General features: G+C 64.8%; 1 protein-coding gene across 3 annotated transcripts; it reads right to left on the bottom strand.

The window, feature by feature from the left end:
• Positions 1–3,829: 3,829 nt before the first annotated feature.
• On the bottom strand, positions 3,830–11,443 carry LHX3 (LIM homeobox 3). 3 transcript variants are annotated; one of them, XM_030838313.2, is made up of 6 exons: positions 11,356–11,443; positions 6,941–7,112; positions 6,167–6,369; positions 5,315–5,466; positions 5,043–5,214; positions 3,830–4,248 (listed from the first exon to the last, which is right to left on the bottom strand). In XM_030838313.2, exons 1-6 carry the CDS (start codon positions 11,441–11,443, stop codon positions 3,830–3,832), a joined length of 1,206 nt encoding a protein of 401 aa, XP_030694173.1. The 3 variants fall into 3 exon arrangements, with proteins under 3 accessions (XP_030694173.1, XP_030694172.1, XP_060155885.1); XM_030838312.2 differs by lacking the exon at positions 11,356–11,443 and adding an exon at positions 9,284–9,377; XM_060299902.1 differs by lacking the exon at positions 11,356–11,443 and adding an exon at positions 8,358–8,364 and having other exon boundaries at positions 6,146–6,369.
• Between the last annotated feature and the right edge of the window lie 2,624 nt (positions 11,444–14,067).

Below are 14,067 nucleotides of genomic sequence, written 5' to 3'. Positions count from 1 at the left end.
GGGAGGAGGGAGTTAACGCAGGAAGGGGAGTGGCGCGTCCCCTGGTCTCAGGGAGAGAGGTGTGCCTCTGATTCCCTACGGTCCTTCATCCCCTGTGCAAATTTTATATTTAAAAGGAAAGAAGTCCTTTTATGTACTGGTCGAAATTATTATTTTTATTATTCAGGTATTTACGTTTGATAATGTATACAAGCGTCGGGTTCAAAAATTAACGACAATGTGTATGTCAAGATGAGTATTCTATGTTAAAATTTAATGTTCTAATTATTATGATAAAGAGATTACTGTTGAAGAAAAAGTTGACGAGCCCTAGCCCCCGTCCCCCCCTCCACGAAAAAAGCTCAAGTGGGTCCCGCGTGCCCGCCAGGGTGCCTCCCACCCCGAGCCTGCGGCGCCCCTCCCGCTCGCCGCAATTCGGTGGGGGTCCCGGGAGGGCGCGGCGCCGCCCCTCCCCCAACGTCCCGCAGGCCGCCCCGCCCCGCCCCGCCCCCGCCCGGGGCCCACCGGCTTCGCAGCGCCCTTTCCTGCTCTGTCCCTCGCGGGCGGCGCCCGGAGCCGGTTGGGCGGGGCAGTGGCCTGGCCCGGTGCGGCGCGCCCCTCGTGGGCGGGTCCCCTCCGAGGCCCCGAGACCCCAGGGCCGGTCCTCGGACTCGGAGCTGGGTCCCCCCCGCCCGGTTCTGCGGCGAGAGGGCGCGCCGGGAACCCGCATCCTGGGCTGTGACACCCACAAACGCCTAGACGCCCCGCCTGGTTAACAGGCTCCATCGTGGGAAATAAGTTGTGGTTTCCAGGTGACCTCCGCAGACGGGGCCCGAAAGACGGGGCGCCCACCTTCCCCTGCGGAAAGCCCGCAGCCCGAGGTCCTCCCCACCAGAGGTCTGCCCCGCCCACCTCCTCCCTGCGGGTTCCAAGCCTCGAGTCCGGGCTTGGGCCTCCAGTCCGAGGTCACGTCTGCTGGCCGAGCGGGGCCCGGAGGTGGGAGCTCGAGTGTCTGCCCGGGTGGGGCGAGCGGAAAGGGAGAACGCGCGAGCTGGCGCTCAGCTCAGATGCGGAAACAGACCCGCGAGGTGTGCAAACGGGCACTGTAGCGGTGACCGCGGGTCTGACCCAGCTGAGCCCCCGCCCGGCTGCCCGCCCGCCAGCCCCCAGTCCCGGCCGGGGCGCGTGGCGCGCGCGTCTCCTCCGGCGGACGCGGCCCCTGCGGCATCCACTCTCCTCCCCGCGCCGGGGGGGCTGGATCTGGGGCCCCGATGCCGCCCCGACGCGCCGCCAGCTGGAGCGAGCGCGGCCGGACCTGCAGACAGGCGGAGGGCCCCGAGGGGACAGCCGGCGCTTTATTAACCTGTCAGCGCCTGAAAGGTCCCGGGCGGCCTGGGGAGGTCTCCAGGCTGGAGGGGGGGGGCGCGATTTGAGGATTTATACCTCCCTCGGGGCTGCTGGAGGAGGCGGCGGCCGCCCCGCGGCCGCCAGGGCCCCCTCCCTAAATCCTGAATCCGACCCGGGCTCAGCCGCTTTCCGCTCGGGGTATCCGTTGCCAGAAAGAGTCCATAGTGGTTCCCCCCAGGAGCCCGCCCCACCTGCCGCTCGGCCACGCCCCTGGGAGTCCGAGACCCTTGCCTGGGACTCCTTGCACTTCCCGATGGACACCTCTGCTCATCATGGGTCCCCCAGTGGCTAATGCAGCCACCCACCCCCACCTCTGCTCAGCCGGCTCTTCCCCGGGCACTCCCCCCGGCTGAAGGGAGATCAGGGCCTCTGCTCCCAGCCCTGAATTTTCTCCCGAGGGCCTCCCCCATTTCCTGACCCTGGCATGCCCCTGCCCCACACCTGGGCCCCAGGTGTGCCTGGGAGATGTCAGCAACATTCCTCCTGGTGGGCCACAGGCTCTGGGTCCTGGGTGCTGGTGAGGGAGCTGTCCCTGCCAGGGCCAGTGGGACTGGGGGTGACTTGACCAAAGCCCCTTGGGCTGCCTGGCCGAGGGGACATCTGGGGAGCTCCCCCTCCTCCTTTCCCACACAGGGGACCCTCAGCCTGTCCCCCATCCTCAGCTCCCCTCCCCCCAACTAGGGGCCTGTTCACCCACCCAACTCAGTGCCCTGTTGTCCAGTGAAGGACTCAAGAGCCAGGCCTCTGCCCTCGGGCAAGGTTGGGGGGGCCCCAAATTCACTAACTCTCCTTTTATGTCCCCCGTTGGAGGGGGCGGTCACCACTGTCTCCACAGGAGGAAAGCAGGGCGCAGAGGGGGCAGGTCACTTGCCCAGGGTCACACAGAAAGTGAGCAGATGGCTGGGACTGGAATCCAAGTTGGAGAGACCCCCGTGACCACGTTCCTTGAATCTCCTGACTGGTTGACTCCAGCAGTCCCCCTCCCCCTGCTGAAGCCAGCTCCCAGCTGCGAGCAGTTTTGCTTGGTCTTGCTTGGTCGTGTCACCTGGCCACCCCGGCACCGGCCTCTCCCAGGGAGAAAGCGGGAAAGCCCAGCCCCTCCACCCATGGCTGGGCCGTCTGTTCTCTCACATCTCCTTCCAGTGCTCAGAAGCCTGGCTGAGATCCAGGGACAAAGGGGCCCCAGTTCACACCAGGTACCATCCCTGGCAAGGAGCCAACAACTACTCCAATGGGGCTTCCAGCTTTCAAAGAGCAGTCCCCCACTCCCAATGACCCCCTCCGCCTGCACCCCCCAGCATCATGAAAGGTACGGGCTTTCCAACGACTCTTACTGACAAATTTATTGAAGTCTGGGAAAGAACCAATGGTCAGAGAATAAATAAAAGACAGGGGACGGTCACAAAACCAACAGGTAGCTTGGGATGCAGGCTTGAGGAATAACTTGGATTCACACCCAGCCAGCCTTTGTGTCCGTGGCAGGCGGCAGGCAGCAAAGCATCTGTCGAGGAGGGCAGCGCAGGCTCCGCGGAGCCCCTGCTCCAGCCTTCTCCAGCGGGGCGTCCAATCCTCCGGCAGTTGGAGCCCGTGGAGAGGGGGAACTGGGGGCTGTTTGGCAACGGAAATCGGGGGCCTGGGCTTAGCCTGGACGCTGAGGGCCTGGGGGCGGCTGTGACTGGTAGGGAGCTCCTTAGGGGCTTAAGGAGTCCATCTCCCCCCACCCCAGGGTAGTGGAGCCCAGAAGTACGGGAATATCTAGAGCCAGTTGCCCCAGGGGAGAGGGGTAAGGAGGTTCCTGGGGAAGGTAGGAGTTGGTGGCTGGGAGGCCCCCAGAGGGACCAGGAAGGGCACAGGCGTGGCCTCCTGCCTGGCCAGACAGGCCAATCTCTGACCTAAAGGGGGGGGCAGGGGGCTATAGAACTCAGACATACGGAGCCTGGGAAATGAAAGCACAATTAATATGTTTTTTTTTTTTAATTTTAGAAATTAAAGCATCTTCCGGCCTGAGGGCTGTGCTGGTCGGGGCAGAGGCCCCAGAGCGGAGTGAAGGCCTGGCCTTGGGGGGGTGTGTGTGTGTGTGTGTGTGTGTGTGTGTGTGTGACAGCTCCTGTTTGGAAACTGCAGCGAGCACTCGGTTAATTGGTCGATGAAGGGAGAAATCTGCCTACAAAACAAGGCTTGCTGAGTGGCCACCAGGTGGGCTGGCCCCTGTCCCAGGAGGAGCTTCTCAGACGGGAGCCTGGAGAGTCCCTCTGCCTAGGGGAGGGGGCTGCGGGGGGGGCCCTCCCTAAGTCCTCATCCTGTCCCCCGCCGGTGGCACTGCGTCCTGCAGGGGTCCAGGGCTTTGGGGACAGGAGAGCTCAGCTCAGACCACCCCCAGCCAGGGGCCGTGCTGCTGCCCAGACCCCTCGTGTCCGGTGCTCGGTGGGGCCGAGGGTCTCAGTCAGAACTGAGCGTGGTCCACCTCGTCCAGCCAGGAGGCGGGGCTGGCAGGGAAGTCGGGGTAGCCCCCGCTGCTCCCCGTGGAGAGGTCAGAGCTGGGTCCGTTCCCTGCCAGCACCCTCATGGGTGAGGGCCCCCCTGGGGCTCCCGAGGGCAGGAGCCCCAAGCCGGCATCCGGGTACACCAAGCTGGAGAGGAGGGGCTGGGGGCCAGGGAGGCTCTGCAGGGCAGCAGGGGATGGGGGGACGCCGTAGGGGCTGCCGGGGCGCAGCTCTCGGTACTGCTCCGGGCCGGCCAGGCCTCCATGCTCCAGCGGGAAGCTGCCTGGGGCCCCCGAGGGCCGGCCCAAGGCTGGGGCAGGCTCTCCCAGGCTGCCGTAGAGGCCGTTGGCAGGGCCCATTTCGACCATGGCTGGCTCATCTGCAGCGGAAGCAGAGGGCACTGCTCGGTGCCCACCGTCCGCCACCTCTGGCCCCGCTCAGTGCCCCCTGCAGGGGTGACCTGCCCCACGTCACACGACAGCTCAGCCCAAGTCTCTCACCCCTTCCACCCCTGAGCTTGTTCAGCTCAATCCCACCTGATGCCTAAGGAATGGTGGGCTCCCCTGGTGGGATCAGGGCCAGGAATAGTCCAGTCAGCGCCCGGGGCTCCAGTACGATCCCAAGGTTGCCCAATTATGCAGACAAGTTAAGTCCCAGAGAGGCTAGGTGAGCAGCTTAAGGTCACAAATGCTGGCAGAGTCTCTTGCACAAACTCTCTGAGGATGGACATTAAGGGGGGGGGGGTCTTCCTGCTTTGGGAGGAGATAATCGGGTTCCGGAGAGGACCCTCCCCCAACTCCAAGCAGCTCGGACTTTTCATCACCCCCAAATTGTGCTGCCACCTTCCTAAAAATCATTGCAAGTGCCGCGGGGCAAAGACACCGTCCACACCCTCCCACCAGGACAAAGCCTGCAGAGGGACAGGGCCTCGGGTCACAGGGGTTCTGTCCCCCTCCAGAGGAACAGCAGTGGTCCTCAGTGGCCAAACCACAGGGCTTGGGGATGGGGGACCAGGGTCTATAAACGAGTGCTTTATAGGTGACGCTAAAGAGGCCAGGACCCAGGACGTTCAAATTTCCAGGCTCCCTACGGTCAATCAACCCAATGCTCTTCCCCGTTCGGGGCTGCCGCTCTGGGCGCCGCGGGTGAGGTGGCCGCCCGCGCCCGCCATACCGGTGAAGGAGACCTCGGCGTCGCTGTCCTGCCCCTCTTCCTGGACGCTGTCCTTGTCCGACTTCGAGCCGCCGCGGGCGCGCTTCATGTTACGGAAATACTGGCCCCAGCGCTGCCTGCCCGCGTCCTTCTTGAGCCTCTTTTCCTTGGCCCGGCGGTTCTGGAACCACACCTGGGGGCGGGGGCGGGTGAGTGGCCGGCGCCCTGGGACCCGGGGTGGCCCTTGTCGGCCAGCGGCTCGCAGGGCGGGCGGGGGGGCGCCGGGCGCTGACCTGCACGACGCGCATGTCCAGGCCGGTCTCAGAGGAGAGCTGCTCGCGCACATGGCGCGCGGGCTTCGGCGAGGTGTTGTAGGCGCTCTTCAGCGTCTCCAGCTGCTTGGCCGTGATGGTCGTGCGCGGCCGTTTGGCCGTGGCCTCGGCCTCTGCACCGCGGGGAGCCGTGAGCCTGGGCCTGCTCCTGCAGCTGCCCATTGGTCCCACCCCCCTCCAGGCGCGCGGACGTCGGGGCCACTGAGGCCGCCGCCGCCGCTGCGACAGCCCGTCTCGGCCGCGGAGGCCAGCGGGTTTCGCGGGACGCGGGCGCCGGGGAGCGATGGAGAAAACGCGGCGGGGGGCGTCCGGGCCCTGCGAGGGGCGGCCCTGCGGCGGCCTTCTTTAGGGACCCCGCGGCCCTGGATCGGGGCGCAAGCGCCTCCAGCCTCGGCCCCTCGCTGACAAGTGCCCCCCACCACCCCCCGGGTTCCTCTTTGTTCCAAGGGTGCGGGTAGGGCCGGATCTTCACGGTCAAGGATTTAGGAAGATAATTCAGACGCGGAAAGTTAATCCACATAATTCAGACCAACAGCCCTGCGCTCCCAAGGGCGGCGGCCACTAAGACCCCAGACCCCGGCTTCCCCGGGGCGGGTCTGATACTTGTTCCCGACAACTCCAGCTCCGGGGCCTGGGGGTGGGAAGGCGCTTAACTTCTCGCCCCGTGGTGAGTGCTTCGCAAAGGACCCTGGAGGGGAAGGATCCCTCCGCGCCCGATCCGGACTGGCCTTAGCCCCATTCTGCAGGCGAGGAAAGGGGAGGGTGGGCCCTGCCCAGGCCCATCCCGGGGACCATCGCCAGCCCCCCACTGACCTCGCTGCTTGGCGGTCTCGTAGTCTGCCTTGCACACGAGCCGGCTGTCCTCCATGAGGTAGAACTCGTCTCCCGTGGCCAGCTGCCGCTTGCACACGACGCAGGCGAAGCAGTGCAGGTGGTACACGAAGTCCTGGGCGCGGCGCACCACCTGCGTGGGCGGGATGCCCAGCTGGCACGCGGCGCACTTGGTCCCGAAGCGCCTGCGGGACGCACAGGGCGCGGCTCAGCGCGGCGGGCGGATAGGAGAGCAGCTAACGCGGCGCCTCCGCGCAGGGCGCTTTCTGGAGGGAGGCTCCCCCCGGGCCCTGCCCCTGGTCGCCTGCCCGGCAGCTCCAGCAGAGCCGCACAGACTACCGAGAAGGGGATCCGGAGGCCCCGGGGAGCACGGCGGTCCTCTGTGCTGGAAGGGGAATGTGAATCCTGGTAGGCGCCCCATCCCCAGCATTAAGGACAAAAACAAGATCAAGATGAAGAGGGAGTCAGTCCAATAGAGCGCTACAAACTTGGGGTTACCTTCTTAACGACTGCTTCAATGATTCACAAAATTAATTACTTTAAAAAATTGCTAATGTGCTAGCCCAGCTGCCATCGGAGAGGCCCCAGAGTGCCCTGCCTGGGGAAAAGGAGGGGTTTGGGGATGGGGGCTTTCGGGGCTCCAGACTTGGTTATTGTGGGGGCCGGGGGAGTCCCTCAGGGTGGCCCGCTCTCGACCTCCTTTCCACTGGGCAGCCTGCAGCCAGCCCTTCCCTCCCAGGCGGCAGCCGGGCTCACTTGAAGAAGTCGTCCTTGCAGTAGACACTCTCCCCGCGGCTGAAGCAGCGCTCGGCCAGCGGCGTGTGGCAGTCGCTGCACTTGAGGCACCTGCTGTGCCAGTGGCGGTCCAGAGCCTTGAGGATGAAGCGGTCCAGGATGTGCTGGTCGCAGCCAGCACACAGTGGGATCTCTGCAGGCAGAGGAGCCACCAGTGGTCATGGGCACCACACAGAGAGGGAGAGGCCTCACCTTCCCCCACCCCCAGCTCCCGGGACCGGGGCTGCCAGGAGACCCCCTTCCCCGCACACCCTCTTCCCCGGCCAGCGTGAGCGGCTGCCTAGCTCCCCAAGTTCAGGGAGTGCATGACTCTGAAGTCCACAGCCCGGCGCACAGTTGAAATTCACGACAACTGAAACTAGGTTTAGAAACCTGCCCATGAGCAGGAAGGTGCCCAGGCCATCCCATTAGGCCAGATACCTTCAACTGCAAAATGTTTCCAGTTCATGAAGGACGCACGTTGAGCTCAAATGAAACCCCCGCCCCAGGGGCTCTCTTCGAGGCTGGGCTGGAAAACGGGTCCTTACCATCACTGGAGGCCAGGCACGTGTGGGTCGTGGGGCATCCGCCACCCAGCTGCCCTCATCACTTGCACAGTTAAGCATCATGGCGGCTAGGGGGTCCCTGCAGGGGTGGCTGCCTGGCCCCGGGGCCCTGTCTGCAGGCCACCAGAGTAAACACTGCTGCCCTCCCTGTCTCTGGGCGGCTGTGAGGGTACTTGTGAGTGGATGGACACGTGGACCCTCTGTCCTCATGCTCAGACGTGGATGCCTGAACTCACAGTAGGCAGTTTGCCCTCCCCACAGAGACACTTGGCTTCTGCTCCCCTGGGCCTGCAGGCCTCCAGGGGAACCAGGCTGGGGAAACGCAGGGAGCCACAGGTCCACGAGGGGCTTTGCAGGGTGCTCAGGGGGTGAGGACTCCCTGTTACATTAGAAAAGGTCTCTGGAGGGAAGAGAGCCACGAGCAGGAACTGGAACATACAAGAATATAGCACCACCGCACCACGCTCACCTCACTGACGGCGGACTCCTCCGGCCCCAGGCTGGCCTGGCAGCAGCGAGAGGGCCGGAGAGGGACCTCCCTCAGCCCCAGGAAACCACGAAGGACGGGGTCCCGCGTCGGGCAAAACCGCAGCCCTGGGTGTGGAGCCTGGGGATCTGCCGCCTGCCCTGACCCCCCAACCCCGGGCGGCGGTGGCAGGGCGGCCAGGACACCCGGCACAGAGCTGGTGGCTGGACAGGCCCGCGCAGCGCGGATTCAGCACCGCGGCCCGGACAGCGCCCCGGCCGTGTTACCCGCGGAGCCCGCGTCGGGCAAAAGCCGCTCCCGCCGCGCCCCTCGCACTCTCGCGAAGCCCTGGCGACCCGGGCCTTACGTTGCATGGCGACTCCGGACTTGGCGGGGTCTCCTACCGTCCGCGCTGGCGAGGCCCAGCAGAGCCTTGCGCCCGCCCGCCGATCCCCGCCGGCTCTCCTGAGCCGTTTCGCCCAGAGCCCGCACCCCTCCCTTCCTCTCTCTCCGCCCTCCCGCCCCTTCCTCCCAGCCCCTGTGGCCACCCCTCCCAGGAACCTTCGGAAAATAAATAAATAAGTAAGTAGGAGGCGGATGAGACCCCGCAGCCTGGATGCAACCCCTTTCCCACCTGCTCCATCCCTGCTGCTCCCCGCCCCTCCAGGGCCACCTCCATCTCCATCCTGCGGGTCCCGCCTGCTTGGAAGCCCGCGGAGAACCATCCCAGTTCACAGGAAGCCAAGGCGCTGGGGGCGAGACTGGTGCCACCGGGAAGTTGGGGGCCTTCCTGTAGGAGGACCAGCCCCGAGTGGGCCAACAGAGCAGGTGCGTGTGAGTGCAGACCCCTAGACCCCAGCTAGGGGTGTCCTACGGCCGGGGTCCAGCTCCACGCGGGCCCTTGCATTTGACTCTCTTCCCCTGGAAAGTGTGTAGGGTCTGGGTGCAGGCAGCCTTGCTGCAGATCCTCCTACGCCGTCGTCACTGGGTCTCACGTTTGTTCTCTGTGCGATCTCCCGATTAGGGCGAGTATTTCCTGAACCGGTCCTGGGACCCGGAGGCCCGCCTCCCTCCCCAGCCTGGGCACCACGACCAAACATCCGACAACACAGCTCCAGGGGCCCAAAGGCAGCCTCGCTGCTGGGTCGTGCTGTGCTGGGGACCTAGCACCTACTCCTGCCGGCGTTCCCCGGCTCCCGCCGCCTCCGTGGCCAGGCCGGGAAGGGAGCGAGGACCTCTGGGTCTCCACGGGGTCCGCCCTCCCGGGTGCAGCCGCTCGGCCCGGGCACCCACCTCGGCGCAGGTCTTCCCTCCGCGCCAGCAGCGCCAGCAGCAGGTCGCCGCCCGCCGACTCCCGGCCCGGGACCAGCTCCCCGCGCGCCTCCATGGGTTCCCGCCGCCCGGCGCCGCGGCTCTCCGGCCCTGAACTTTCCAGGGGCCCGGCGAGACCACGGCCTCAAAGGCCCCGGGCCGGCGTCTGAACGACTCCCGGCGCTGCTGGGCGCTGCGCCCGCGGGCCGCCCAGGGGCCCGGAGGCTCGGGCCGCGGGGAGGCGGAGCGGCGGGGGGCGGGGCCGCGGCGCGGGGCGGGGCCGGGGTCGCCGAGACGCGCCGGTGGCGGCCGCGGACTCCGCGCGCCTTTGCGCGGAGAACTGCTGTGCCCAGACGCCACCCCGAGTGCCCGGCCCGAGGGTGGGGACGCTCAGGGGAGGAGCCGGGCCGGAGCTGCCCGAGCCCGGCAGCTTCCTGCCCCGGCGCCGGCTCAGGGCTGAGGCCTGGGGCTCGGGCGTGAAAGCCCGCGGGCAGGTTGGGGGTCAGGGAGGGAGCCGGGTCCTACCGCCGCTGAGGTTCGGACGTGAGAGGCTACGTACGAGCTGGGAGGCTTGGTCACAATGTCTGGTCGCGTGAGCGCGACCCAACACCCAGGGAGGGTGAGTGTGGCGTCCAAAGGGCTCACAGCGAAGCCACCAGGAGCTGGACCCAACCTTCCCGCTCTGAGCAGCTTCTGGGCCCCACCCTTGGAACTGCAGCCCACAGTGGGCGCAGGGAAGCAGGGTGAGTCTCCAGAGGGAAACCCGGTGTCCTCGGCTCAGACTCCAGGATGAAGCCAAGACTCCAGGTCAGGAGGGATGGAGCTGGGAAAGCCGGGATCCACTCTCACGTCCCTCCACCCGCCAGCACCCCTGCCAGCACAGGAGAAAGCCCCCATGCCCGATTTTCCCACACCCTGCCCCCAGTCCAAACAGGTGAGCTTGCGGGAACGCACCATCCTTGCAGGTAGAGACGCACCTACCCCAGAGGGCATCCAGCACCTGGCCACAGGCCAGGCCACCCCCTGCAGTCACCCACAGTCAGCACACAGCAGGGTGGGCCCCTGGCAGCGCAGGGCATGGCGAGGGCAGGGACCCCAGGAAGCCCTGGGGGACTAGAGGTGGACGCCACCCTCCAAGAAGCTCCACCTGGGAGTCCCGCAGTAATGCCCCATCTCACCCTGCCTCCGCCTGGCCTCCAGTGGCCCGGTCTGCACACTTTAATTTGGAGGCCGGCCTGGAAGGACCTGGGCAGGAAAAGCACAGCTCCTCTTAGCTCTGAGCAGACCCCATGTCTCCGTCTGAGCAAAGCCCCACGCCGCCAGCGCCTGCCCCTTCACTCTGTGCTGCATTTGCTCCCCGGGACAGAGAAGGAGCGTGCAATCTGGGGAGCTGAGCGGGTGCTGGGTGCGCTGGGGTGTCGGCCGTTGAGTGTCAGCTGCTGCAGAGGCCTGCCTGAGAGGAGCCATGTGTGGTCCGACTGGGGAAGGGGCGGGCGGGCCCATGCGCTCGGCATCTGGCCGGCTGGCCAACAATGCCTCCATTATTTCCCAACGTCCTTGCGATCGAATGGCCCTTGGGGAGGCGGTTTAGGCAGTGGGCCGACCTCGGGGTCTCGGTGCCGCGCGGTTGGGCCGGCTGGCGAGGCCCGGGCTGGGCTGTGTGTGGGAGCTGAGACGCGTGGGGTCTCTGGATCCACTCGGCGGCCCTTTCTCTGCCCATCCCCTCCCCACTAGAAATGCCTATGAGGTCCCTTCTGTTCTTGGGGCTCTCCGCAAAAAGCCACGGACACTAGAGCGCAGGTCCAGTCTTCCCGAACCATCGCAGGGAGCTCCAGGACCTCTGCCCACTCAGGGCTCTGCCAGCCTCCCGTCCCCTCACCCCGGTTCCCGTCTCATGTCCTGCCAGAGGTCTCCCCAGACTCTTTCCCTCCCTGCCCTTGGTGTGCTGCACCCATTCCTTCCTGCCGTCCCCGTTTGCCTCTGCCGACCCTGCTGTTTTTCCCCTCCGGGTCTTCCTGCCCAGGTTGGAGGCTGCGGGCAGGCGGGGCTCTTACCCCTAGTCCCGCTGAAGGTGCAGAGAGCGTCGGCTGCGGGGGGCCCGGGCCGATCTCGGTCGCCCTCGAGATCCGTTTCCAGCAGCATCGCGGCCGCGGGGCCAGGCCGGGCCCAAGTGGTGCGGGTCAGCGCTCCTTCCTCCTCCTCTGCGACCCCCGCCCCCGCCGGGAGGGTTTGGCCCTCCCCGCGTCCCTGTGCGCGCAGAGCGGCCAGACGCAGGAGCCTCTGGGCCGGGCGCTGTCCGCGGTGCTGAAGGAGGCGCGCAGCCGCCCCCCCCCCGCCCCCGCCCCCGCCCGCCGCCCCCCTTCCCAGGTCCCCGGTCCCTCGGCCCGCCCCGCCGCGTCCCCATCCCCTCCGCCGCCAGGCCTGGGCGGCAGCGGCAGCTGGCTGCGCCCTGAGCTCCAGGCCGGCCCGAGGGCTGGGGATTCGCCCCAAGCGGGTGCTCCACCCTGCCGTTCCTGCTCTTTCCTGCTCCCGGCCTCCTGGAAGGCAGCGTCCAGGCCGAGGGTTCTCCAGCCCCATCGGCCTCCAGACAGGCTCCTACTGAGGCTCTAGCTCCAGGTGCTGCCCCGTTCAACGGTTGCTTTAGGCGGGAGGAACTTTCTGCACGCCCGACCTCCCCAACACGCAATGCCCCCGGGTCTCAGGCCACAGCCCCCTTCCACTCCCCCAGGGCAGCGGGGAGGAAGGGCAGCTGGGGCGCCCCAACAGAAACTACTCAGAAGGACCCAAGAGCCATGAGCGCCAAGACCCTGGGTGACAGGGGTTACCCGATGGTAAGCCTACACCGGCACCACACAGACCGGGCTGGGGGGCAGGGTGCCTGCCGGTCACTCAGTGCCAGCGGCTGCCTGTGCCCTTTCCGGACGGGGGCACAGACCGGCTGGGAAGGTGAATTCACAGAAACTGCAGTCAAGAGAACGCCCCTGAAGCCGCACTCGACCAAAGCAAGGCGGGGGAGGCGGGAGAAGAAATCAAAGTAGTTCACAGGGGCTTCCCTGGTGGTGCAGTGGTTAAGAATCCGCCTGCCAATGCAGGGGACACGGGTTCGAGCCCTGGTCCGGGAAGATCCCACATGCCGCGGAGCAACTGAGCCCGTGCGCCACAACTACTGAGCCTGCGCTCTAGAGCCCGCGAGCCACAACTACTGAGCCCGTGCACCACAACTACTGAGCCTGTGCTCCGGAGCCCTCAAGCCACAACTACTGAAGCCCGTGAGCCTAGAGCCTGTGCTCCGCAACAAGAGAAGCCCCCGCTCGCCACAACTAGAGAAAGCCCACGTGCAGCAACGAAGACCCAACGCAACCAAAAATAAATAAATAAATAAAATAACTTAACAGTTCAGAACCGGAGGCAGCAAACAGGTGTTGGGGCACAGCCGTGGGCATGAGGCAAACCTGGTGGCCGACTGCGAGGCTGGGCATTCAGGCCTGGCAGGAGTGGGGCGGCCCAGGAGAGCGGTGCGCAGGGAAGGCCGAGGTCTGGCAGCTCCCTCACCTGGGGGGGGCCTCTCTGGTGCCTTGTGAGTAGGATTTACACCCATCGCAGTCACCATCCCGCCTCCCCTCTCGTGGGAGGAAGGGTGCTGCCCTGAGCCCACTCAGCCTAGCGCAGCTCCAAGAAGACCATCTATCCTTCATCATCGATCTCTTATCTTTCACCTTCCACCTGACCCTTGGGCCATCTTCCAAAGCGCCTCTGGTTCAATACAAGAAATTCTGGGATTTCAGACGTCCTGTCCACACACCCGAGAAGGGAGAGGAGGCTTCGTCTGACACTCCCGCCCGACACCGCATCCCTTGCAGAGCTAGTGCTCACTTCAAAAGAATTACAATTTTTCCAAACATCGGATTTCTTTATTCTTAAAATGTGCACGTTATAGTTTACTTAAATACAAAATGTTCATTTTCCTTGCAGGTAAGAAATTTCACCGACATTTCCATGTCCATTAGCTTCTTTTTAATCAAAATCCTTCCATTAAAAATAAATATACATTTAAATTACCGAACTATTATATTCATTAGTCTCAATACTTACAACTTCAGAAAACAGAACTTAACCCTTGCCTAGAGGGAGCGTCCAGTTCTGATCAGCGACGGGACACAGCGCCCGTGGGCCACCTTGGCATGTCCTCTCCCTGACCTACTGCCCCTCAAGCTGCAGCATTATTACAAACGCGGAAGCCAGCGGCGCCCTTCAGCTAGGTTCTGTAAAGTACGTAAGACGGGACGCTTGCAAAACCACCCAGTTCCCACTGTCGAAAGAAACTGCCTTTAGGGGAGAAAACGACGTTCAATACAAACCAAGAGGCAGTTTAATTAGCGGTTCCAAGCATTTCCGTTTCGCTTCTCTGTAAATCTGCCCGGTTTTCAAGTTGCAAAGAAACAACAGGTGTCTTCAGTAACCCAGGCACACAACTTCGCCACGAAGACAAGCTCCTGGCTTTTAAAACACAAAGGCTCCCAGGGGTTAAAAAAGTGTCAAACAAGAAGAAACCTCTCACGGCACAGAAGTGCAGGGGAAGCGGGGAAGCGGCGGCTCGGGAGCAGGTTCCTGCCTGGAGGCCTCCAGACCACGCCTCCCACTGAAGGTGACCACGCCTCCCACTGAAGGTGACCACGAAGCTCCTGCGAGTTGTCCAAGGAATCAGCCCCCTATTCTCCCTAAGCTGCAACGGTCACATCCGCGTTACATGGTCACATGGTCAACGG

The sequence above is a fragment of the Globicephala melas genome, chromosome 6 (assembly GCF_963455315.2).
Source record: "Globicephala melas chromosome 6, mGloMel1.2, whole genome shotgun sequence".
NCBI classification, from domain to species: Eukaryota; Metazoa; Chordata; class Mammalia; order Artiodactyla; family Delphinidae; genus Globicephala; species Globicephala melas.
This window is presented reverse-complemented; position numbering and strand designations above follow the sequence as displayed.

Coding starts and splice junctions, on each gene's coding strand:
- LHX3 (XM_030838312.2), bottom strand. CDS start 9,377: ATGGAGGCGCGCGGGGAGCTGGTCCCGGGCCGGGAGTCGGCGGGCGGC. Junction 5,215..5,314: donor TGGACATGCGCGTCGTGCAG/GTCAGCGCCCGG, acceptor CCCCGCCCCCAG/GTGTGGTTCCAGAACCGCCG. Junction 4,249..5,042: donor CGCCGAGGTCTCCTTCACCG/GTATGGCGGGCG, acceptor CTTCCGCTGCAG/ATGAGCCAGCCATGGTCGAA.